Source organism: Cherax quadricarinatus, chromosome 7 (genome assembly GCF_038502225.1).
Source record: "Cherax quadricarinatus isolate ZL_2023a chromosome 7, ASM3850222v1, whole genome shotgun sequence".
NCBI classification, from domain to species: Eukaryota; Metazoa; Arthropoda; class Malacostraca; order Decapoda; family Parastacidae; genus Cherax; species Cherax quadricarinatus.
In genome coordinates this window covers 6189581-6217568 of record NC_091298.1, presented here as the reverse complement: position 1 = coordinate 6217568, position 27988 = coordinate 6189581, and the positions used below count along the sequence as shown (strand labels likewise).

The 27988-nt window shown below is 42.5% G+C and overlaps 1 protein-coding gene and 1 long non-coding RNA gene across 3 annotated transcripts in view; one reads left to right on the top strand and one right to left on the bottom strand.

Annotated features, from left to right (window-relative positions):
• Positions 1-27988, top strand: part of LOC138852334 (uncharacterized) — a 64889-nt gene that overhangs the window by 31681 nt on the left and 5220 nt on the right. The window lies entirely within an intron of this gene.
• The window catches only part of LOC128686775 (calcium-activated chloride channel regulator 1), a 238839-nt gene continuing 232040 nt past the window's right edge, over positions 21190-27988 (bottom strand). For both annotated transcript variants that reach the window (XM_053773824.2, XM_070082238.1), the window contains exon 14: positions 21190-27091. In XM_053773824.2, coding sequence (XP_053629799.2) covers positions 26013-27091 — 1079 coding nt within the window. In that variant the 3' untranslated portion in view covers positions 21190-26012. The remainder of the gene's footprint in view (positions 27092-27988) is intronic.

Genomic DNA, 27988 nt, shown 5'->3' with positions numbered 1-27988 from the left:
AGTGGGGATGACCAGACTGGGTGGGTAATTGGGATAATCCGGGGGGTGGGTCATTGGTCTACTCCGGGGGGGCACATGGACCTGCTCCGCATGGGTCAGTAGGCCTGTTGCAGTGTTCCTTCTTTCTTATGTTCTTATTTGGGAGAAGATTTGACAGCAGATGGGCTTATGAAGGACGAGGTTAACCATAGAATTGATGAAGGGAAACAGGTGAGTGGTGCAATGAGGTGTTTGTGGAGACAAAAAAAAAACGTATCTATAAAGGCAAAGTAGGGAATGTACGAGAGTATAGTGATACCAACACTCTTCTATGGGTGTAAAGCATGGGCCTTGAATGCTGCAGCAAGGAGGAGACTGGAGGCAGTGGAGATGTCATAGCTGAGGGCAATGTGTGGTGTAAATATTATGCAGAGAATTCATAGTGTGGAAATTAAGAGGTGTGGAGTGCTAAAATAACAATTAGAAGGCTGAAGAGGGATTACTGAGGTGGTTTGGTTATTTAGAAAGGATAGAACAAAACAGAATGACTTGGAGGGTGTATAAATCTGTAGAGGAGGGGTAGGGGTTGTCCTAGGAAAGGATGGTTGGACAGGGTGAGGGAAGTTTTGTGTTCAAGGGGCCAGAACATGCAGCAGGCATGTGTGAGCGTATTAGATAGGAGTGAATGGACACGAATGGTTTTTAGGACCTGACGAGGTGTTGGAGTATGAGCAGGGTAATATTTTGTGAAGGGATTCAGGGAAACCGGTTAGTTGCACTTGAGTCCTGGAGGTGAGAAGTCCAATGCCTGCACTTTGAAGGAGAGGTTTGGGATATTGGCTGTTTGGAGTGACATCTAAATTGCCATATCTGGGTGGCTCTGCAAAGACAGTGATTATTTGTGAATGATGGTGAAAGTGGTTCTTTTTTGGGTTACTCTGCCTCGGTGGGAGACGGCCGACTTGTTGAAAAAAATATATATTGCGTGCCGAATAGGTAAAACTTGTGATTTTGGCTTAAATAGCAACGTTCATCTTGCCGAATAAGACAGAATTTGGCAGAGCGAAAATTTATGTATGCAATAATTTCGAAAAATTATTCTCAGCTTAACGAGAAAAATATATTTCGCTGTGTTTGTTTATTATTAATTTATTGTAAACTTATTTAAAATATATTTAGCTGGATTAGGCCAAATTAAATTGCGCTTGTTATAATAACGTTAGGTAAGTTTTCTAAGGTTCTTCTGGTGCAAAATTATTAATTTTTACATTAACATAAATGAAAAAATGTCTTTAAAAGTATATATAAGTATATATATATATATATATATATATATATATATATATATATATATATATATATATATATATATATATATATATATATTGATGCTTGTGTGTAGTAGTGACGTAATCTGAGTGTATTATTCAAGGCAGCCTGTGTATTACTCAGCCTGTGCGTATTATTCATGCGGTTTGTATACATTGCTCAGGCATACTATGTATTATTCATGCAGCCTTTGTGTATTACTCATGACAGTCTGAGTATATTACAATGTCTGCCATTGTTGCGGACAGCATGTGTGCATATGTGCCGAGTATGTGTGTGTGTGTGTGTGTGTGTGTGTGTGTGTGTGTGTGTGTGTGTGTCTGTATCTCTCCATCTCGCATGCACTGCAATGCGGCAATATTCCTTCATCCCTAACATAATTGTTAATAATTTATTAGTTGTTAAAATCCATAATAATACAGCTCTTAGTCACTAGACGACGGCTGACGAGGGTATATCGCTTTGTTTTTTTAGTTGCCTTTCATATGTACAACTGTTAAAGGTAATGTTTTAGAGTAATCAACCCAGGATTTGGCTTATTAATTGATATAAACATCTTGTTTCTATCTAACACAAAAACAGTACTGTATAGTGTAAGAGTTGTACTGAAGGATTCACAGAAGGAAGGTATGTAAGCGCTGGTGAGGAGCTCTAGGTCCAAGGAACTCAATTTATCCTTTACATCCTTGGATCAAGGATAATTGCTTCCCATCCCCAGACACTATACGAAGTCTACAGTGGTAGTAATAACAGTATTAATAAAAAATAGTGTACTGGAAATACGCGATGTTCAAATCATTTGATTTTTGGAACGAGGGATATTATAATACTCTAACCAGGATGGCTAAATTATATGTTATTTAAATCTATAATTTCGGGTATTTGGCACCAAGTCAACAGTGTACCAAATTAATAATTATTAAAACGTAATTGCCACTGATTGGTCGTGGCATACACTACACACAGACATTTGGCAGAATTAATTAAATCCTAGTATTTGCAAATTTCATTGAGACTGATGAACGAGTCACTGGGGAGGGGAAGGGGGGGATGTAAGTATGTGATATTGATGCCGATTTTTAACTGCATTGCAATTTTTTTTGTTTAGATTTCTAACATTAATTTTAATATTTCATGGCGTTAGAGTTACCCGCAAAATGGGTGGACGGGATTAAGTGCCGTGTAAAATTATAATTTATTGCCCTGGATACTCATCCTCTGAGCGGTAAAGCTTCTCTGACCCCCCCCCCCCCAAAAAAAAAAAAAAAAAAGTTTATAGAGCTCACAATGGTCTAACAGAGCCGATTGTTAAGTCTATGGAAATTTCGGAATTATCGTTTAATGGAGTGCGGCCTAATCGCGTAATTTGCTCTATCGACATAATGCAAACTGTGGATACAGTCTTGATGCTGTTAAGGGGGGGCTCTTGATCCATGAAATTAGGCTTTTTCCCTCCCCTTTCTTGGATAGAGTATAATTACTTCTCATTATCCAGGAGCTGTATTACCCATACGGATTTAGCGCTTCTCATAAATTAATAATTAATTTTATTAACATTTTTAAATCAGTCGCAGTCCTTACCGCTGTATCCAGACCTAAGACTGTATCCAGACCCAAGACTGTATCCAGACCCAAGACTGTATCCAGACCCAAGTCTGGATACAGTCGTACGGGGAAAAATAATTATAATCTGTAACGATAATTATCTTTCCAAGTCGTGTTTTATTTCTGTAACACTAATTAACCTTTCCATCTCGTTGTATTTTAACTTAGTTTCTTAACCACGCAAATCCACAATGGAGAGAGATAAAAATGTTTACAAAATTATCGCGAATGCCCTGAATGGTCCTTTCGAGGACGAGGGAAAAAATCCCAGAGAGAGAAATACCCTGTGGTGGTTCCCGCATCTATCACTTACTATTAAGAAGTGGCAGTTAGCCATCGTCTGCTTCTCCCCAAGACAATATTGCTCTTAAGAGAAAATCCTTCGCTGACGGTACACGCGTGTTGGGAATAATCAATGCTCACTGGGTGGCGTTCCTGCCTGGACTTTTGTCTAGCCTTCCTGCCTGGACTTTTAGCTCAACTTACGGTTGGTCTTTTGGCTGGCCCTCATGGTGAACGTCTCTGACGGGATTTCATGGCTGGTCTCATCCAGTCAGCCTTTTCCGTGAATCTCACTCGAAAACAGTTTTCCTGAAGATCTGTTCAGACGATACAGCGTTATGAGAACAAACTGTCCTCATTTTTTTCAGAATTTTACGTGTTTAGGGATCTTGTTATTCTATGAGTGTTAAGATTTATGTCCAAGATAAGTATTTTTATGGTTGAAAATATATAATTCCAACTCGCACGGTGCCATTACACACCTTAACCATTGTTAATAACACTTCAGGCGCTTTTGCACACACCACGGATAAATTACAACACAGTGCTATTACACACACTTTGGGAAAAGTTAATTACATCACAGTTCCATTACAAACAATTTCACCTCATGATTCACTCATGTCATGCTTCCGTGTTACCACTTTTTAACTTTTTTTTTTATTTGGAGAGGGTGGGTGGGATTAAGTACAGAAGTCACGAGCCAGTGTAAGATATTCGTTCGCTGGTCATGAGTTTTGTTAGCCCTCCTTCATCGATGTCGTAAACTGACTCTTATATCGTACTTGCAGGATTGGTTTACTGTCCCCCGAATGGCTTTAGGATGTGATTATATCTTAAACGGAGACACGAGAGAGATGACTAAACGAAGAAAAGTGGAATTCATCTATAAGGAGAGAGGGGGTTAAGAAGGGACTAAACGGAGGGTTGATTCAAGGGAGGATGATGATTCGAAATGAAAAATAGAGAGGAATGGCTTATATTGAATGGAAAAGGAAATTGGCCGAAGTGCAGCACTAAACTATCAGAGTTGTTGGATGTCAGAGTCTGGTTAGTGTTTTATAGTTGTCTTTGTGCCAGAGAACCCAAGCGTATCTTATGTGAACAATGGAGAGTGATTTACTGTTGTGGAAAAAGTAAAGCAATGTCGAGTGTAAGGATGAGCACAGCGGGAGGCTTCAGTCTGCGTTACTGGGTTTCCCTGTATGTTGTTCTTGCTACAAAGGCGCCTGTAATAAACAACGGTACAGTTTTCATGTCTAATAAAGCTGTGCATAGCACAGTCTTTTGTGTGCTATGCATAGCTTTATTAGGGATTTCAAAAATAGCTTATATTTTGAGCAGAACTTTTAGCCAATTGGTCTACATAATTGTTTCCGCATAAACTATTGTTGACATTTGCAAAATGCATGTTTTATATATATATATATATATAAATATATATATATATATATATATATATATATATATATATATATATATATATATATATATATATATATATATATACTGTACATATAAATCTCGTAATCAACTTGACGTGGTGGCTAGTGGATTTAGGTATTTCAATGGACCTTTCAACTTTCTGGATATAGCTCTTAACACCAAGCTGTTTACGGTTGATATTGGATTATTAGTTTAACAGTGATTCAATTTTGGGTTGTGACAGTTCGCTTACTCAATATTCGATTTTTTTTTTTAAACGGATATTAATTTCCTTCAGATATTTCACGTCGCCATTCAGTGGCGTGTTTCATGTTAAACCAGGATGGTATATATACACAGCCTAACATACCTGGGATGTACGTTACAAGTGCTCAACCTTGTGTATATGTACTCTGTTGTATATTACGTTCGCCCAGCTTGCTTAAATGAGTTGTATGTTCCACCAGTGCTTCCTAACTTACCTGAAATGTATATTACACCTGCACAAACTCACGCACCTATGCTGGGTTGTATATTGCGCATGCACAACATTGTTCCTCCCGTGCTAGGTTGCACAGCGCCTGTTTCAGCTGTATGTTATTCGGCTAGTTCTTGATGCTAAAGAACTGGCAGTATCAGAATTTACGTTTCCTAACACTTCAGCGTTAAATGTCCATTCATTACCGATACTTGAATAAAACAAAAAGATATTTGTGCATCATTCCAGAAAATAGAAAAATAATTTTCTACCTGTTTTCTAGTCTTCTCATTTTCTCGCTTTGTTGTGACTTGATGATTGTTCAGGATGGACCGAAACGTCGTCTAAAGTTTCCAAAACGTGGGTTGTGAATTGTTCGAGAAACGATATTTTGACTTATTCTTCTTTGATGACTAATATACCGGGGAGCTACGCTATACTGCGACCTCTTTTGCTTCCTAAGCACGAGAGAATCATAGTCTGATAAATTCATTTATAACACTACCAGATCCTCTGTCATTTAGTTAACTATAATGCCAAAAGAAGGTGGATAATTTAACACCTTATAGAAAAAATAAATATAATTGGCCCGATTACGGCAAGAAACTTGTCAATTGTCAGTGGTGTGCAGATTTTTTTTTTCCCACGTGTATAAAATATATAATATATATTATATAATATATTATATATATAATATATATATATATATATATATATATATATATATATATATATATATACATATATATATGCAATAAGATCACAGTAAATATATATATATATATATATATATATATATATATATATATATATATATATATATATATATATATATATATATATATATATATATATATACGATTTTAAAAGCTACAAATTGATCAAAATATTGGTGAAGATTTTGACTTTGATATTTTATTCCAGCTAAATGGACTGTCCGTGATTTTTCTTTTTGCGTTTTAAGTCACAAATTGCTTAAAAGAATATCAGTTGAAAGAGTGATTGAGTCTATCTTTTTTCACAGCCTCGTCATAGACGTATTTTTCGCCCAGGTAAGCTAGCATACAGAAATTAAAGAGGGTTCGTAGAGTGAATGTAGACATTAGATACAAACAATATGTTGATTCTCTAATGAAGGAAAGTGATTTCTTGAATTAGTTTTGTTTTTGAAGATTTTCTTTACTGTAAAGAGGTCTGTTATACTATTAGACGTAACTGTGGAAATTATCAGATATCTGTAGCTTATGAAACGATGTATATTTTCTATGGGCTTAGCTCCTTCCCTTGAACACAATAGTACAAAATAAGTCAAAGTCGCTTGTATGTCTCCACTAAAAAGCCTATCTAAGGCTTCAGCTGTCACTTCAAATATTGCCTAAAGAGTTGGAGCCTAATGTCCTCTAAAAGCTCTCCGCCAATCAGCTTCCAAGTTTATACATGTACTGTAAAATTACTTGACCGGTCATCTGAGTGTTTGATTTTTATTCCATCTATCTCAGTCTTGATGCATTACCAAGTATGTGAAGTTTTATTATGCAGGTTAAATGTCGTATTTATGAAGGCCTTCTTTTGATGTACGTGTTTGTTCTAGCTATTTGGAGACTACGCAATACTTCATGTTGGAAGTGATCCAGGTCCGAATACCTAAACGTCTTTAACAAAGGTATTTCAAGTGAATGCTTTAGTGTTAATATTCCTCAAATTGTCAGTAGTCATTTGCCTTCTCATCGAATAGCCTAATATTAGTCCTAATGCTAAACACACACACACACACACACACACACACACACACACACACACACACACACACACACACACACACACACACACACACACACACACACACACACACACACGTATGTTATTTTCTACATCCTCCTTCACGGTATATTTTTTGGTATCTAGGGTGTGAAGGAATCCACAAAAAAGTTCAATTTAATTTTTTCCAAATTTCTGAGTATATCTGGTTTCTCAAAAGAGCATTTGAGTCAGCCATAAACAGCATATTGTGTCTACTGAATCAATAAATGTCATGAACGGTATATTGCCTGATTCCCAGACTTCATTGCTGACTGTCAGCGGCTAGAGCTCAACTAAAATTGGTTCTGGGTGTGTGCGCGTCTTCACACCTGATTACCTTCTTTTTTATCAGGAGCTTCCCTGGTAATATAATGGATATCGTTTGAAAGAGGGGTGATCTGATGCTGTTGAAGGGCTTTTGATCCAAAAGAATTGGAGCTATGATCCGCTTCGATCAAAGCTGATAGCCTTCAATACCTCTTTTTTTCCGGTAACATCACCACTACTGTTACCATCAACGTCACCAACAATAACATCACAGTATTTCAACCCCCAGCACTACCACCAATAACAACCACGCTAACAACATTAACACCTTCAACGGCGTCATCACCACTAGCAACACCATTGCCACTAACAACGCAACACCACTTAACGTTGGGACCACCACCACCAACTTAAGAAAAACGCCATCAACGCCCCGAGCACTTAACACCAACACAGCCACTAAGAACACCACCATCAGCGCCAACAATACCCCACAACACCACTATCATCACCAGCACTAACACCAACTCTTAACACCACCCAGCAACACCAGCACCACCAGCACCAGGAGCAACAACGTCAACAAACTACCGCACCCCGTCAATGTTGTCACCAGCACAGTGCTCAGGACGGACGAAACACCACCAACACCAGGAGCAACAAACTACCACACCCCATCAATGTTGTCACCAGCACAGTGCTCAGGACGGACGAAACACCACCAACACCAGGAGCAACAAACTACCACACCCCATCAATGTTGTCACCAGCACAGTGCTCAGGACGGACGAAACACCACCAACACCAGGAGCAACAACGTCAACAAACTACCGCACCCCGTCAATGTTGTCACCAGCACAGTGCTCAGGACGGACGAAACACCACCAACACCAGGAGCAACAAACTACCACACCCCATCAATGTTGTCACCAGCACAGTGCTCAGGACGGACGAAACACCACCAACACCAGGAGCAACAACGTCAACAAACTACCACACCCCGTCACTAGTGTCACCAGCACAGTGCTCAGGACGGACGAAACTTCCTCTCGCACTACGTGTAACATGAAACTTATTTGCATACATGAATTTTACCGTCATGAAAATGTGCGTCGCAGTGGGTGTTGGGTGGGCCTGGTGGGGTGGGCCTAGTGGGGTGGGCCTAGTGGGGTGGGCCTAGTGGGGTGGGCCTTGTGGGGTGGGAGGTGAATAACTGCCCCACCTGCAAGGACCTTGGCAAAATGTAACTCATAGATAATAAGGTAACGATGAATCGCAAATTATCAATTTTGAAGGAGAAAACGCAATGTAACCATAACACATTCTTTTGTTTATTTATCAACACTCATATATATATATATATATATATATATATATATATATATATATATATATATATATATATATATATATATATATATATATATATATATATATATATATATATATATATATATATATATATATATATATAATATATATATATATATATATATTCACACCTGTGTGTGTGTAATATTTGATTGGCGGAATGGTGGCTACAGTTCCGTGGAAAAAAAACTTTCACTGTCAACTAAAATTTCTTGAGGGAAGAATATTGTGTAGATAACGGGAAAAGAATAATAATGTAATGTGCCGGTCGTGGAATGACAAAAACAAAATATTTTTCGGTTATATTTTTATTCCGCTAATTCTGGAGCTGCCAATTTCCTCTTATTTCTGTGCCAGATATTCCCTTGAAGAAGATGACTTGGTGCTGTTGGTGGGCTCTAGATGCAAGGAGCCTCTTCAAGGGGGGCTCCTTGGCGTGGTGAAGAGGCTCTTGGTCTGAGGAATTAGACCTGTCGGTCTTCTTCCTCAGACCGAACCTAATTACCCCCCAATCTCCCCTCCCCTATCCCATCCTCCCCTTTTTCCTTTCCTCCTCCTCCTCCCCACCCCTCCCTTTTGCCCTTCCTCTTTTTGGCCTTTGGGATTTCTCCCACAGGCGCGCTAGTTCCTAGGTAGGGGAAAGGATACCGGGGTCTATCCCATTCCGTTGAGGTTCTTGGCGGTGGCGTAGTTTGCCGTGGAATCTGGATCGCCTAGGGATGTCCCGATCCCTCTCCGGTATCCCGGAGTAGCTTTGGGTGTCTTTCGGGCGACGGGTGTATCTCTGGAAGCCACCTTTCGGATTCCGGGGGTGGTGGCCGAAGGAGGTATGCTTTGTGGCGGATATCCGGCCGCCCTCTCTTTTGTCCACCGAGATAGCTCGGCAGATGTGAGGTTGCTATCCCGGATTGTTAGTTTACTAGCATGATGGGTAGGGTATGGCACGGGTTCCATGCTGCATCTGCGCTACTTGCGGTGCTGAGGTCCTCTTGGGCGCGGAGGGAGATTTCTGGCCCTTTCATTCCTCCTAGGAACTATCCCTCCCCGGTCCCCCCTTTTTTTATTCTTTTTTTTATTTTTATTTTCTTTTCTTCTTTCTTTTTTTTTCTTAAAAACAAAAAGAAAGAAGTAACCTAACCATGGCAGCCCTAGTCCATGAACCTACTACCCCCGGGCCCCTTCTTGATACCACACCCCGTTCTGACCCCGCCTCGTCTTTGGACCACTCTTCAGACACTCCTCATGCCTCTGTACCTATTGCCGGTGCTGTTTCCTCACCCGCTTCAGGTACTGAGGCCTCGACTGACTCTTTCGATTTATCGGACCTTCGCTCTCCTCTGACTATGCTTCCGGCCTCTCCCTCTACGGTGCGGCAATTTTCAAATCGCCGACCCGTTCCACGTCGGACCAACTCTGGTCCCACGCCAAAACGCCAACGACAATTACCTGCTGATGATACTTCTCCACCTCCTCGTTCTTCTCAGAAACGATCGACACGTCCTTCACTACCTTTCCACGCTCAGTTTCAGACTGAACAATGGACTAAATTCTTCACTTTACGACCGACTTCCTCTACTGCCTATCTTTCTGACCATAGTATTGGCAAGGCACTCCTACGCCATGTTGGTAAAGATATTTCTTTTCATGCTCTTAAGAGCGGTACGCGCATCATTACCGTACAGAATGCTACCCAGGCTCATGAGCTCTCTCGTCTTTCCCATATCGATACTGTTCCTGTCACTCTTGAAAAACATCATTCCCTCAATTCTTGTAGTGGTACCGTCATTCTGCCCCATACCATAGTTCAACAAAATTTCCAGACATGTGGCACTGACATTCTTGAACAGCTGGAACTCCAAGATCTCCCAATCCTCAAGGTAGACACTTACGTTCTTCCTGCCCGCGGGCGGAGACGATACCCTAGCAATGTGGCTCGTTTAACTTTTGACAGCCGAGAACTCCCATCCTCAGTTTATATAGCAGGACATCGGTTACAAGTTCGAAAGGTGATCCCTACACCACAACAGTGTAGAAATTGCTGGCGATTTGGCCATCCAGCGAAATATTGCAGATCTATCGCCGAATGCCCAGTCTGTGGTGCCGATGACCATTCTAATGCGTCTTGCAATCGATCTCCCTCTTGCCTTAACTGTCATGAGGCTCACCCTTCGTACTCTCGCCGTTGTCAAGTCTATTTAAACGAGCGGGAAATCCGTTACCTCAAAGAGACAGAAGGTCTCCCTTATGCCATGGCAGTTTCTCATCTCCGCCTCCAAGGGAGACTCCCACGTGTTTCTTATTCCCGTGTTTCAAAACGTCCCCCCACTTCTGGTATCCCATCTTCTACACCCACCTCTGTGGTTACCTCTCCCATAGTCACTCCTGTATCTAATCCTTTTGCTGTCCTCGGCTCAGACGTCCCTACTTCAACGCCTCAGTCTAATCTCGCTTCTTCGAGTTCTCTCTCACAAGCCTCAGTATCGACGAGACCTCGTACGACACCTCCTCCCAATCGTCCCTCTACTTCTCAAAAGTCAAAAAAAGGTCCGTTAACACCTCCTACCCATCTTCCACCTCCTCATTTTACCCTCCCTGTCTCTGTCCCTGGTTCTCCCCCTCTCACTGGCTCTGTTACAAGTGTAGAGGTTCACCCTCCTCCTCGTACTGTACCTTCCTCCCCTGTTCCCTCCCAGGTTTCTTCCTCTTCTGCCACCTCCCAGGTTTCTGCCTCTTCTATCCCCTTCCACGCTTCTCCAGTTCCCTCCACCCTTTCGACCCCCCCTACCTTGGTACAGTCCAATACAGTTCCAATCTTTACTCATCCTCCCACCTACCATTCCCAATATTGTCTCCCATACAACGTCTCTGAATTCCGAAACACTTGAAGCAATCTCTGAATATATTGCAGAGACTAAACCATCAATGGACACTGATCCACCCTCTGTTCCTTCTCTCTCCTCTCCTCCATCTGCGCAACTCCTTTCTTCACAGCGCACCGTTCCTTCGCTGCTCGAACGTTTTCCACTGCCTCCGCATGTGGACTTTTCTAACCCCTCTAGTCCGTAGGAACCCTTACCTGCGGATTTCAAGTATCTTTATCATTGCCAATCATGGCCTATTTACAGTGGAATATACGCGGCCTCAGGAGTAATCGGGGTGAGCTTCAGATGTTACTCTCCCAGTTTGCCCCTGTTGGTGTTTGCTTACAGGAACCAAAATTACACTCTGCTGTTATCTCTCCCATCTCAGGCTATAATTTATTGTCTTCTTCAGATCCTTTTCCTGATGGGACCTTTAATGAAAGTGCCCTTCTTCTACGCACTGATATTCCGTACCATCAGCTATTTGTTCATACTTCGCTGCATTACACAGCAGCCCGTATCCACTTGCATAGGTGGTATACGCTCTGTTCTTTATATCTCTCTCCTTCTCGGGCATTATCTATTCCGGATATTGCCTTTCTTGTTTCGTCATTACCGCCACCGATTCTGTTACTTGGTGATTTTAATGCCCACCATTTCCTCTGGGGGGGGGGTCTCACTGTGATTCCCGTGGAATTCAGTTAGAGGCTTTTCTTGCCACCCACCCCCTCCATGTGTTAAATACAGGTACGCACACCCATTTTGATCCTCGGACTCGTACTCTCTCTTGCATCGATCTCTCAGTCTGCTCTTCCTCCACCGCATTAGACTTCACTTGGTCTGTTCTCCCGGACTTACATGACAGCGATCATTTCCCAATCATTCTTACTTCCCCTTCATATTCACCACCTCTTCGCATCCCACGCTGGCAATTTGATCGGGCAAATTGGAACCTTTACTCACACCTAACTGTTTTTAGAGAGGTTCCTTCTTCGTCCTCCATCGATGAGTTTTTACACCTCTTCTCGTCCTCCGTTTTAACCGCAGCTTCTCATTCTATACCCCAAACTTCGGGCAGGCATTCTCAGAAATGCGTGCCTTGGTGGTCTCCTGCTTGTGCTCGTGCAGTACGTTTGAAACGCGCTGCATGGGGCAGGTACCGGTACAGTAGAACCACAGAGAGACTCCTTGATTTTAAACAGAAGCGTGCGATCGCTCGCCGTGTCATCCGTGACGCTAAACACACTTGCTGGCGAGATTATGTCTCCACCATCACCTCTGCTTCCTCTATGAGTGCAGTCTGGAAAAAAGTATGAAAACTGAGTGGTAAATATTCTCCTGACCCGGCTCCTGTTCTGCGGGTTGCCGGTGTTGATATAGCAAACCCACTAGATGTTGCCAATGAAATTGGCAATCATCTGGTCCGTATTTCTCAGGGACTCCATCTATGCCCCTCATTTCTTTCCTCAAAGTCTGCCAGAGAGTTAGCACCCTTGGACTTTTCTTCTCTCAGAGAAGAACAGTATAATGTGCCTTTTACACTTCAAGAACTGGAGGCAACACTCTCAGCTTGCCGATCATCGGCAGCTGGGCCCGACGACATTCATATTCGTATGCTACAACATTTACATCAGTCAGGCCTTGCAGTCCTATTACGCCTTTACAATCTTATTTGGTCACAAGGAGTTCTTCCACAGCTGTGGAAATCCGCCATTGTTCTCCCTTTCCGCAAACCAGGCACTACGGGACATGAAACCTCCCACTATCGTCCCATTGCTCTTACCAGTGCAGTTTGCAAAGTAATGGAACGCCTAGTAAATAGACGTTTAGTGTGGTATTTAGAGACACATAACAGTCTCTCCACTCGTCAATATGGCTTTCGTAAGGGACGTTCTACCATAGACCCCTTACTACGCTTGGATACGTATGTTCGTAATGCCTTTGCGAATAACCACTCAGTTATTGCCATATTTTTTGACCTTGAGAAGGCATATGACACAACTTGGAGGTATAATATTTTAGCCCAAGCCCACTCCTTAGGCCTTCGAGGCAATCTACCATCCTTCCTTAAGAACTTTTTAACTGACAGGCATTTCCGTGTTCGGGTTAATAATGTGCTCTCCCCGGACTTTATCCAAGCTGAAGGTGTCCCCCAGGGATGTGTTCTGAGCACAACACTTTTTCTCCTTGCTATTAATGATTTGGCCTCTAGTCTTCCATCAAATATTTGGTCATCACTCTATGTTGATGACTTCGCTATTGCCTGTGCAGGCGCTGACCGTCACCTCATTACAGTTTCTCTCCAACATGCAGTCGACCGTGTTTCCAATTGGGCCACCACACGTGGGTTTAAATTTTCCAGCACTAAAACCCACCAAATTACTTTCACTAGACGCTCTGTCATCTCCGATCATCCTTTGTACCTCTATGGCTCCCGTATCCCTGAACGTGATACAGTCAAGTTTCTGGGCCTCCTCTTTGATCGTAGGTTATCCTGGAAACCTCACATTACCTCTCTGAAGGCAACTTGTCACAGCCGGCTGAACCTTCTTAAAACCCTTGCTCATCTTTCATGGGGAGCTGATCGTCGAACCCTCCTCCGCCTACATTCCACCCTTATTTTATCGAAACTTGATTATGGTGACCAGATCTATTCAGCGGCATCTCCTGCTACTCTCTCTAGCCTTAACCCCATTCATCACCAAGGGTTACGTTTATGCCTTGGTGCTTTTCGCTCTTCCCCTGTCGAGAGCCTCTATACAGAAGCGAACGTTCCATCTTTATCCGATCGCCGTGATGCCCATTGCCTGCGCTACTATGTACGCTCTCATGATCTCCGCAATCCTTCCATTTATAGAATGGTCACTGATATTAGTAGACATTCTTTATTTGTTCGCCGCCCCTGTTTACTCCGTCCCTTCTCTCTTCGCCTTCATTCGCTCTTGTCTTCTCTTCAACTACCACCTTTCTATGTACATGTAGCATCCCACTTTTCCCTACCCCCCTGGGAAGTTCCAGCTGTTCGAGTCTGTTCTTTCTCCCTCCCTTGCTCGAAAGCCCAACTGTCTACGGTCGCTTCCCGCTCTCTTTTTCTTGACCACTTTCACTCTCATTCTCGTGCCATTGCCGTGTACACAGATGGCTCTAAGTCTTCTGACGGCGTAGGATTCGCAGCAGTGTTTCCGGACAGCGTCGTACAAGGGCATTTACTATCTTCGGCTAGTATTTTTACTGCTGAATTGTATACCATCCTTACAGCACTTATCCGTATTGCATCTATGCCTGTGTCATCATTTGTGGTTGTCTCAGACTCCCTTAGTGCTTTACAGGCTATACAAAAATTTGATACACCTCACCCCTTAGTCCTCCGTATCCAACTTTGGCTACGCCGCATCTTTACCAAGCATAAAGATATTGTTTTTTGTTGGGTCCCTGGTCATGTTGACGTACAGGGCAATGAACAGGCAGACACTGCTGCGCGGTCAGCAGTACATGACCTACCAGTTTCTTATAGAGGTATTCCATTTACGGACTATTTTGCTGCAATATCTTCCCACCTTCACACCCGTTGGCAGCAACGTTGGTCTACTATGCTCGGCAACAAACTTCAATCTATTAAACCGAGTATAGGTTACTGGCCGTCTTCTTATCACCAGTGTCGAGGTTGGGAGACTACTCTCTCCCGTCTTCGCATTGGCCATACTCGTCTTACTCATGGATATCTCATGGAGAGGCGTCCTGCTCCTCTCTGTGTGAATTGCCAAGCTCCATTGTCAGTCAGCCACATTCTGTTGGATTGCCCACTTTATCAACGAGCACGCAGAATTTACCTCTGTCGTCGTCTTCGCTCCGCTACTCTCTCTTTACCTTCCCTTCTCGCTGATGGACCCACCTTTCATCCGGACTCTCTCATTGACTTTTTGACAACAACTGACTTACTTCACAAATTCTGATACCTTCAGCCCTTTCTACTTCAATCTCTTGCTACCCCCGTACTATCCCCTGCCCCGCTGTTTTCTGTAACCTGCTGATCATCCCTCCTCCCTTCTGCCATCCAATACCCTCGCTTCCTTCCCTACCCTGCAGCGCTGTATAGCCCTTGTGGCTTAGCGCTTCTTTTTGATTATAATAATAATCTTTAATGTTGATGTTCACAATATAATTTTTTCTCTCAAGGGTAACATATTCCCAAACAGCATATTTTCCTAACATGTTCACAATATAATTTTTTCTCTCAAGGGTAACATATTCCCAAACAGTGCATAGGGTGCCTACATAGTTTTGAAGAGCTCTTTATCCGTGGATTTGGAGCTATTCTTTCTAGATCTCGAACTGCCTGATTACCCCTCTCTTCCCGGAAGCTGTGTGATGATTATTACTGGGCTCGGCACCGTCCCATCATTATATATAATAATATACAGGTTGTATTTCGATTCCCTGCTTCAAAATCCGTCATGTTTCTCCCAGTGACGTTTGATCAAACTCTCCTAATTCTATAAGTCTAATTCTATAACACTAGCTCTGTTACAACGCAGATAAACTCCAACTGAAAGAGTGAGTTAAGTCGACTGTACGTCCTGATGCAATCTTTGAATACGTCAGATTTGTTCTCGTGTTCATGTATAGTCTCGCAGTCAAACATCTAACTATACTTAATTTCCTTCGATATTGAAGACATAGACGATAAAATGTTGCAATAAGTCACTTTAGGCAGTTCTGAGAAATTCTCATTGTATCCTCTTAATAACCTATGTTTATATATTTAGGACTTGCACTTTCTCATTTAAGCATAATTTTTCTCTTGTGTAATGTTTTCCCCACAAAAAATTGGTTCCTCACACCCCCACAAGCGTGGCATTTCCACCACAACTCTTTCATTTTCCTTACATAGATAATGCTTTCTTCTTACTGTAACATTTTTCATATTTTTTATCCACAAAGAATGTGTTTTCTCCTATATAATCCAAAGCTGCAGTAATCATCTTTCTCTCCCTTCCCAGCACCTCTGCTCTACTTGCCTTTTGATCACTTAGCAGCTCTACTATAGAGTATAGAGGAGAACTAGTGGCTCTACATTTGTACTGATTACTCACAGCAGCTCTGCTTTGCACGTATACCGATCGTCCATTCACTGAGAGGCTGATCGATTTACCATTCTCTCGTCGCTGGGTCACCTTCTCGTGACTATGGGGGTTCGAACAGCTGTGGTTTTATGAATGAAGGGGGGTGAGAGGGAGCTCTTTACCTTGGTGCTTCCCTAAGAATCTGACTTTTTTTTTCCTGTAAATTATGGAATACTGCCCCTTTCCTTAAAGTTTGCCTCTGAAGGAATGGAAGAGAGATCATTGTCCTGAACTCTTTCGACGTTTCTGCTGATTGCACTGCGGTGTTGGCCGCCCCATCACCGGAAAGGGATTGGGTCGCTTTATGGTCGAATAATTGCTGCATATTTTCTAGTGGAATTTATTTCATTTTAAACTGGATTTGTAACCATATAAATGCAAAGGTATTTACTGTTGCCCTTGGGACCTAGGATTATTGATACCAAATTGCAAAAGCAGTGACTTAACACTGTCGATGCTGTTTTTTTTTTTAACTTGGTTTCATGGTATTTATTTGTATTTGTTATTTTTTTTTTTAATTTTATCATTGTTTTCGTTGTACAGTTTTGTTGCACAGTTTTATGGCTATGAGTGCTGTGTGACCTGTATGGCCAAAGTGCTCCTTAAATGTTACAGCTATCACTACCACCTAACGACCTGTCTGGCTTTTAAGGTGCTAAACATCGCAGCTATCACTACCACCTAACGACCTGTCTGGCTTTTAAGGTGCTAAACATCGCAGCTATCACTACCACCTAACGACCTGTCTGGCCTTTAAGGTGCTAAATATCGCAGCTATCACTACCACCTAACGATTTGCCTGACGCTGGAGGTGCTAAACGTGTGAGAGCACAATAACCACGTCTCCCGGTTGGGCTAACTCTCCTAGAACTTCAGCCGCTTGCCTACAGAGCGTGAGAGTTCTACAGCCTTTCAGATCAGGTGGCATGCTTTAATTGCAGCGCTCTCTCTAATAGAAGATGGCGGAGAATGTTGTCATCTGCTGCTCGGTAATTACCGACGAGATTGCGTCTGGCAACCGAGATACGTTCGGGGGGAACGATTACGATTAAAAAAATAAAAGGTTCATTAACTGCCTCTTCATCATACCGTAACACGCCGGCCTTTAATAGCAGGTGTTGCCAGATAAACGGCCGCTATTCGAGCCAGTCACGCCATAACTTTCTCATTATTCGGAAGTTATCTTAATTTTTGGGGGGAATCAGCGAAGGTGTCTCGCGCGGGGTGTCGACTGCATTCATCTTGGAGGACAAGGTCGCTCTTACTTGTCCTTTAAAGGTTGTCTGAAGGTCAAGAAGCTTTACACACACACTTTGTTAAGTTTCAATTTGTCTTAGATAAACTGAAGTTTAACTTTTATTATACCAGACACGTTAAAGGCTCGATCCTCCGTCAGCTAAGCGCGGGGTAAACACGCTACCTGACTACACACACAATAATTTGCCAATGATAATCTACCAAGATTTAGTAATTTATATGTATGTCCTCGCGTTGTAAAGACGAACCACGTTTCTATATCTTATCCTAATCACACGTTTTAGTGACTCAAAACCGTGAAAAAATGAAAACCCAGACTAGGGCACTAAAACATGACGGATGACTTTCTTTCTTGTCAATGGTTCACGTTGCTTGTGTGCGCTTAGGAACAATACTCAGATAACCCCCACACAGGAGAATGAAACTAATGAAGTTTCGGTCAGACTCGGACCATTAACCAACCAATGGACCATTGACGAGTTAATGGTCCAAGTCGGACAGAAACCTCGTCATTAGTTTCCATCTATGTGGGGGGGGGGGTTATCTGTGCATCGTTCCAGTCATGGTATTGTTTTTTATAGGAAAAAACGTGTCATTTACATATTATTGCATTACAATTAATATATAATTATAGTTAATTGATTTTTGGACGACAGGTCGTTAACTTGAGGCTATTGTTTATTAATATTTATGTGTGTGGAAATTTTCGTTACGTAATGTGCATAGTTTTACAAAAATGTGTTGAATATACCTCAGACGATGATTTAAATTAATGAATATCCTACGAAAAATGAGAAAAAGCATAAAAGTGAGCGTAAATCTGCCTAAATAGGTTTTGATAGTTATAAAGGAGGCTATAATGTGGGTGCTTAAACCTGCGTGTGCCTAGTGGATCGCCTTTATATTTCGCCTTTCTTCAACGGTGGCAATTTGGTGCCTCTGTAAGGATCTTAATCCGGGGAATTGGAACCGCCTTCTACTTGGATAGTAAGATAAATAGTCGGAAATTGTAAAGGAAAAAAGTGTTAAGTATTAAAAGTTAATAAACGAGATAGACATCTATAACGGAACAGTACATTGATACAGACAGACAAACAGACAAGACTCGTAAACTGAAAGGGAAGGAGGGAGGCAACAACAGTAATCACAAATAGAAATATTTGCTTTGAGAGTGATGCTGAGGGAGGGAGTAAGTTGAAGAAGACTGGGCTGGGGGGATGGTGGAAAGCTTAGTGGAGGTTCAGAGGTGTGGAGGTAATGAGGCAGTAATAAAGGGCCTCGTAGCCTCCACAAACACCCTCCTAACACTAGAGTAACGCACGGTAATCACCTCATTACCTCCCTTTACCCTTATTTTTAAATTTCAAACTTTACTCTTTGTCGTCCCGTTCTTACGCACTTCTGGGTGTCTAATTTTCACCCCTCCCCCCTTTTCCACAAATATTTTTTTGCCTGTTTTGTTGTTTACTTGACTTTTTCTTTTTTAATCCTTATAAAGCCTAGACCTAGAGCTCGATTATGGGGAGCGTAAACCCGTAGGGATTTACAGCGCCTGGGAAGGGGGGAGGGTGGAAGGTATTCAGGCTCAATTCAGGGAGCTGGAGCACAGATCCAATTCCCGAGATCAAGAGCCCCTCACCAGCGTCAAGGAACCTCCCTGGAGAGGGACCTAGAACTTGAGTATATATGGACTATCTTCGTGGCTGTGCGCTATAACTTTCAGCGGTTACATATTAAATCTCCTCTAGTGTTTAAACTTCGGTTCCTACGCTATTTAGCAAATTGTCTAAGAATTAATAAGGACAGAAGAGGCGACCTTCGAATTGCAAGTTTTTGACTACTGATTTCACTACAAACTGCTGCTGTACTTTTTATATCGAGATTCTCGACACTGTACGGCCTTCGTGAACGAGAATAAGAGATGACACTGGTTTGTTCTAGGTATGATGACGCAAGATTTTCTCACACGCAGACGTGGAACAACTCGTTTAGGCAATTGCAAGGCCAAGCTTTCACAAGCAGTGTTTTTGAGTATGTTCATAAAATTGTGAAGGTTCAGTTTGTGTACGCAGGAATGCATATTAGCTAGTATCAGATTAAAGTTAGTATAGTTAATTTTCCGTCTCGGGCTTAGCGAACGGAGGATCGAGCTTCCCTCCACCTCATATATTATATATAAAATCTGTATATTCAATAAAGTATTCTTTACTGTGAACAGAGGACATGCAGTGTTAATAAACCTTCGAGTAGTCGATAGACTTTTAGCCTAATTAAACAAACATGATCTCGTAAGTATTCCCTAAACAGTGAAGAATACAACAGTAGGCTTGCTAAAAGACAGTTTCTTCATAGGTTATAAGAGAAATTGACGTAATCTTATCAGAAGTTAGCTAGATTCCTTTCCCTTGAAAGATGAAATATGTCTGGCAAGAGTCTGTTCGAAGAAAAGTTTATCTATAATTGGAAGATAGTCTCCGAATCCAGTTAAAAAAAACTGTCCGACTGCACGTAACCTGTTTACTACCAGTCGAGGATAAGTAATCCCTACAATAGAGGTTAGAGTAAGCTCTCAGCTTATATTTACTAAGGAACTTGCTTCTTTCCGTGTATATAACGTTGAAGGGGAAAACAGTCTGTTCTGTATTGCACAGCAACTGCTGGAGATGACTAGTAGAGGGAAAGTCAATGCATGGGCTTGAAACTGCGAAAGGCGACAAGTTGAAAGAGAGACTTCTGCAAACTTGGGAATCTTTGAGGAAATATATCGCCAGCCCGTGGCTTCTTCAGTCTAATAGAGAAAAGCATGAGAATGAGGTAATCACTCCCTCAACCGGGAGTCGGTGTGTTCAGTCCATCAGTCTTGGCGAACTGAACACACCGTCTCTAGGCTGAGGGACTGATTACCTCATTCTCCTCATCTTCCACCATTTTTCTTTGTATTGGACTGAAGAAGCCACTGGCTAGCGAAACGTTTCCTCAGTAAAGATTCCCAATTGTTACGTAAGTGTCTCAGTCTTCAAGCGTACAACTCTTTCCTAATGCCATAGTTGCATTTATTTGTGAGTGGATATCCCTATAAGGTGAGTTACCTTGATGCTGGTGAAGGGTTCCTGATCACAGTGAATTGGAGCTGTCCTCCCCTTCCTCGGAGCAAACCTGAATACTTCAAAATTCTCGGCTTTTTTTTTTTTTTTACCCCCTACACGTTTAGCGTAATTTCCGTTACTATTTATTACCTTTGCTATACCGTTGATGAGCTTCAAGAGTACTTCCGGAGCCTGGTCACGGACTAGGTTCGTCTGGTGCTAGCCTAGTCAACCAAGGTATTGCTGCTGGTGGTCTAATGCCCCATATATCCATCACAGCAAATTTGTATGCTAAGTATTGATTGTCAGGGCAAATAAAACCTTAATGCAATTAATCTTTTTATTTGGAGATCTGTACACAGGGACAATGATGTATGAATCCCACGACTAGATAAATTAAAAAAAGGAGGAAATTGTGACAGTAATGTTCATATAAATGTCTAAAGAGTAATCATAAAACTACATAAATCACAGTGGCTTCGTAACAAACAAGTTTACAATAACCATCACACAAAGATTTACACACTAGGCTTACACCTTGCCTGGCTTAGACCTGTTGGTGTCCTCGTCTGACTCAGCTGTACAACACCTCCCAAGACCACTGAAGCTATCAGGGCCCAAGTGATTTACGGGACTCAGGACTCTGTTTAGGCGACCATTATTAGAATTGAGTAGCTTAAGTAGTTTATACAAATACTGTGCTGTAGTTTCGAATGAATATTCATATCAAAGGGTGCTCTATACGCAGTTGTGGGCAGGCAGTTGTTCGAGATTTGCAGTGGTCCCAGAAACTCGATTCCAAGTCAACCATTATACATAATTCACTAATTCTATCTTTGTAATCAAAAGTATTTATGTAGGCTGGTGAGTCGGACAAGGACGTGGCCAGAAGCAATGAGCCTGCATAACCTACCAGAGGGCATGGCTGGCCACACTTGCGGACACCAGTCATGCACGGCGGTCAGGTCTCTCAGGTAAGCATCAGGAGTAGCGCGTCTCGCATCACTTAGCGCCATGTCTGAACATTCGTTTTCTTTAGGTATTATTAATTCCTACATTAGCTTGAATGTTTTATGTACTTCTCTTATCCTTCCTGGGGGAGGTAGTCAAAAAAGAAATTAGAGGCACATAATCATTTCCGGAACTGGGCTCCAACTAATTGATTCGGCGGCAATGAACGAATATATTTCTAACAAGCTCGTTAATCGTCCCGGGTATCAAATGTTCCAGTGGGAAGCACAGTGGCGTTGCTACTCGTGAGGGAGACTGAGGAGACGTGACCCAAAAAGAGTACAAAACAAAAAATCATTACGTCTTATTAAAGCAAGTGTGGTAGTCTTATTCAGTAAAACACAGTAACAGTACATTAACATGGACGGGGTGATCCACAGCTCTCTACGGCCGGCGTACTTGTATTAGTGTTCACTCTGAAGCATGACTTCCCCTCACACTGTTGTCCCGAGTACACCCTCTGTTCACCCTGTAAATCAGACCCATTTTTCTCTTCTTCCGGCGTAGTGGATCTCTTAACCTCTAAAACATAAATGTGCGGACTTACACAATAATGATTATCGTACAGCATTACAAGTGCTAAAGCAGGTTGATATGCGTTCCTGTCAAATGAAAAATAAAATTCCCAACGGCCAGATACAACTCGTTTGAGCCTAACCGAAGACACGTTTTGTTTTAGTTAATACAGTGATGAATACAAATAAAATCGATGCACGAAAGGGATGTCTAGATGCCTTTGTTTAGCTTTGAGTCCGGGCCTTGTGGTGTCAGCGGCAGGAGCACCACCGGCAGATGCCGATACGTGTGGGATGGGAAGGAACACTAATGGGAAGGGGGAAGAGTGTGGTGAAAGTCTTGGTGTTTGAAGAGCGAGGGAACCACATAGAAAGGAGAAGGGGGAATAAGATATTACGAATACGGAGGAACTGGATGATACGGATAGGGAATTGGTCATATACAGTGAGACATACTGAAGAGAAAGGGAGGACATACCGAGGGAAAAGGAAGGAGCACCGATGTAAAGGGCCCACACATGATGGAGCCTCGGATAAGACAGGGCGCAACGAGGGGGGTGAGCATTATGGAACACGAGACACTGAGAAGTTATGGTCAGCAAAGGTTTTTTTTTTTTTTTGAGCACACAGTCGGGGTCGGTGCTCACCTCGGTCCACACTGGGGAGGGTTCGAGGTGCGGCAATAAAGCAAATTATCAAGCTCAACTGTCAGAGGAACTTGGGCATTATGGGTATGACACGGTCGACTACGGAAACCCAGAGTTGATTTATTTACCAGTTATAGCGAGGGATACACTTTGATACATCTTTGCTGCCTTTTATTGTTAAAGTAATCTCGTGGTTCAATTCTCTTCTCGGTTGAACTTTTACGAACAAGTTTGTTGTGACAGATGAGCTAATTTCACTTCTTTACAAACATTATGAAATTACGTATTAGTAAAAAGTAACTAAAGCCAGCCATTTTTTTTCCCCCAGTTTCGATCATTTTTTTTCACTTGTTGTTACTATGTTACGGAGTGAATAGAGGCTTTTGTGAACGTGCTAAACACGAACAGACGCGCGCGCGGAGCACGTAGTATTTTACAGCACCCGAGACGAACACACTGGCTGGGATGCTGGCAGCAGCAGCATCGCCCACGTATTAATAAGAGTGATAACGCATTCCATGCTTCATTGTTAACCCCACTTTAAAATGAATGACTCGTAGGATTGCCTTCATTACTCACTTAAGGCTCCCAAGTACAGCAGTAACACTATTTAGTTTCTTATTACAGCAGAAGACCTTTTTTTTCCGTAGCGCCCTCCTCCCCTTCTTGTAAACACTGCCAGTCGGCAAATGTCCATAGCTAAGCAGCAATGCAAACACATATTAGCTAGTAATTTTTTTTTTTTACATTCGGAGATCAGAATATCTAGCATGTTCAAATGCACTTGCACACACTGACGCGCACCACACACACACATAATACGAACACTTGTTTCGAATTTCTAAAAACACAACGTTGGTCATGACGAAGTGTCACTCAAGCGCCTGTTAAAATGAGCACACTACACTGTGCAGGCGAGGTCTGCAAAATCTGTTCAGTAGTGCTAGTGTTACTTGCTTCCTCATGCCTGATATCACACGTACAAAAATAGACATGGCCTACATGAAATTTGGCACAAAACTTCTATGTACATCATATACAAAAAAGGTGCAGCTATAAATACATTATTGAGTAATATGTGCAGAGAGTTCGCAGTTGGACGACGAAGTGTACAGCATGATAATTAAGTAAGAGAATGTTGCAAGTGGCGGCGGGTAACAGATCTTGGCTGAAGATGGCACACAGTACGAACACAACGGATATGCAACACCACTGGCCCTCTAAATGAGAGCATGCGACACCACTCCCCTCTCAATGAGAGCATTCGACATCACTGCCCTTCCATAGAATACACACACAACACCACTGAACTTCTACAAAGGAAATATAGTTCCACTGCTCTCCCAAAGAGGACATGTAACATTAGCCTTCCTACAAGATGACATGTAAACACTGCCTTTCCTACAAGAGGATATGTAACACAGATACCCTCAGAGAATACAAAACCTTGTGTCACCGCTGCTCTGCCAATACCAGGGGAAGGGGGCGATAAAACACCACTGCCCTTAAAGCAAGGAAATACATCAGTACTGTCCTCTCAACACAAACGTGCAACACTTCTGGCCTGCTAAGACTAAGTGTTACAACACTCCTGCCCAGCTAACACAAAGAACATCCACTTCCAGCATGGAGGAGGCGCATCTATAACCGCCTTGCCTTCGTTGAGGACATGCAACCTCACAGACTTGCCAACATCAAGGGTATGGACCACCACCACCCTACCAACGCAGATGACCTGCAAATACCATTTCCCTGTCATCACAGGGCATGGAGTGCCACTGCCCTGCCAACACTGATAAGCTAGTACAGATATACAAACACTCCACAGCTAATATAATATGGAATAAAAAAATTGATCTGATAACAAGAAGCCTAACGGTAAGTGGTGAGCTTCGTGGAACACCTAGAAGCACAACACATACCTAGCTTAACAACAGCAGTGGTTAGGTAAGGATAGGGGAGGCAAGCTCTTTGACCTAGACATTACCTGTTGCCTTCACTATACCTGAATAATTTGTAACCATATTCTTATTCATAATAAGAAACCGCTTAAGTCTGACAGTTAATTATGTGGTAAAAATCCTCAGTAATGTGAGGCTATTTACCTCCTTCATTTCACTCCTGTTTAACGATAAACTACAGGCAATCTAATTTATGATACAAAGTGTCATTAATCACTTTGATAACTGGCATTCGCCTCCTAATTACTTCGTTCATGGCTAAGATCATATAAAAACAAATATGAACTTAAAAGTTATACCTACAGTGAGCTTCCTCTCGGAATACAGGAGTACCCTCATTGAATCCAGTTAGCAATCTCAGGAAATGCAGCAAGCCCTGTACCTGAACAAAGTGAATCATGTTTCTGAATACAGTGAACTCCGCCTCGGGATACAGAAAGTCCTCTTAAATTCAGCAGAGTTGTGACCGTGTTCACTACAAATTGACTGACAAGCCGAGCCCAGCCTTTTGTCATAACCCACTTTAGAAATAATGAATGCTCGCTTCCTTCCATTTCCAAAGTGCATGCTATTATTCTACTGATATGAAAGCAACAATTCACATACGCATAAGAATACTTCTTGTTCCACTGTCAGCACTAAGTGAGGCTTTTGTTCCAAGAGTCGCGATTCCCTTTCCTTTCAAAAGTACATCTGGAAATCACTTTAGTCAGTGGAAGAGAAATATTCACCACTTTTCACTGTCGCTCCACAGAAGAATTACACTCGCAGTAGTTCAGAAAGGCTGTGGTTTCTACCCCGCCAAGTATAACCCAGCAGGGTAAAGTGGCTATAACGCCTGAGAAAGGTGAAAATCTGCTCAAAACCATGTTTAGACAGATCCATCATGGTCTCTCTGAAACATTATATTTAGTTCTCTTTTTTTTTCTTTTTTTTTTTTTTTTTTTTGCTCTTAGAGAGGGGCTGTTCATGTCAGGCGAATCATTGACCATTTTAGTCTGGCGCATCCCTGGCTTCACACCTGCGTCACGTTCCTGCGTTTCCTCTCGGTTCCCAGAGGCGTAGCAGCTACCCCGCCCAATGTCAGGTGGGCGGAGAGGGTGGGCTTCGGAGGAGTCGGCGGGGGTACCTTCATTGTCCCCGCCCGCCGCCCACCTTCCCATGAGATGGGAGTGGCTGTCATGGAGGAAGGTTGCTGTCGAACGTTATCGTTGGTATTGGTATCTACTTTATACACAGAGATAGACTCTGAAGGCTGAGTAGATATCATAGATCCGCTATCCATTGGCAAGTTATCCTCGATGTAGTGACCATTAGGGGTATGGTAATAGAAGGGGTGAGGTGGAGCCGGATGAACTGTGGGCATGTAGGGCACACCGAGGTCCGGTTGATGCAGGGTCATCTCTCCTCCAGCCTCACCTCCCTCGGGAGTGTCATGTGGGTGACGCCTCTCGTGTTCAGCCAGGAGAGTGGAGGCCGGCCACGACTGTATGGGACTCATGGATCTCTTCCCAGTCATTTCTGCCTCGCCCACTACTCGGGCCTCCGGAGGTGGCGGCGGCTTGGTAATGGAATCAGTTTCGCTGTCAGTGTCACAGCCAGCAGGTGTGGTGGTGGCAGCTGGTTCTAGCACCTCTATGGATTTCTTCTCCTGGTTGTGGCGTCGCCGCCGCGTCACTACTAACAGGTAGTACACAGCCATAACCAAAATGACTATCAGAATGCCACAAGCAGCCCCGACGATGGCCAGAATGTTGCGGGTAGAAAGGAAACTGGGTTGAGGGGTAGTGACGCCTATTTCGCCAAATCTTCCGCCCAGTACGCCACCTTGAGTGGACCCACCGGTGTTGATCTCGGTAGTGGTGGATGGGTGAGGCATGAAGAACTCGGCTGTGTTGGACCAGGGACCTGGCACGCCTGTCTTGCTGACCGCACGCATGGCCAGGTAGTAGACACCATCGTGTCGTCCCCAGGCCATATCATGTGATGAGGCTGTGCCTACAAGTTTAGGCGTTTCCCACTCTAGAGTCTTCTCGCCAGACCCCTGACCCGTAGCTGCAGCATTTCTAGAGAAGATCACCTCGTACTTCATAGCTGCAAGAGGAGAGCCATATTAGTGCATGTTCAGCTGTGTCAGTATTAAGGAGTGAGTATAACAAGTCTGTAACTGGATATTTTATCAGGAAAACGCATTGAAACAAAGAAAATAATAACATTTTTTAAAATAATTAGGCTGTTAAATGTTAAAGTAAACCATCTTGCATATTTAATACATGCCATAGTTTTACATCTAAATTTGATGCTTACTTATTTTCAACTTATTCACGTAAAAAATTGCTTCAAATATAAATGATCTTTGTGAGGTTTAAATAAACTCAACAGTAAATGACAAAAATGTTTAGCTTTGTAAATAATCTAATTTTCATCAAATAAATAAATTTACTGCAATATAATGAAATTGAAATCCTGAAATAATTAAACTTGTCAGTATCCGAAGATATAGCCATTCACCCAATAGGGGTCTGATTAAAACCCTTTGTGAGCGCTGTAATTATTTTTGCGATTTCACTCTCAGGATGAGCACGGGGTGTACAATCAACTAGCCACTCAGGTGACAGCAATTAAAAATTAAATGAACACAGCTCTATACTGTCCTGGTTGGAGTGGCCGGTTCCGAGATTCATTATGCTGGTCACATACATTTTCGTCACATCACAGTCTTGTGACTGGCTTCACAAACTTACCAGTCTTCCTTTTTGACCGCCTGATCAGCCACGTTGATGATGCTTGCGGGCTGTTGTCCTGCATAACTATTACTATCTGGATCTAGCACATATTGCGGAAATTGGTCCAATTTTCTCATGAGGCATACTAATACAGTACACACTGGAAGTGTATTGAGAATTAGGTCGTATTTTTTGCACTGTCGTTCTCTTTGTTAATGCGGATGTGGTAGGCAACGGTGTTGGGGATAGCAAAGGAGTTTTGGAG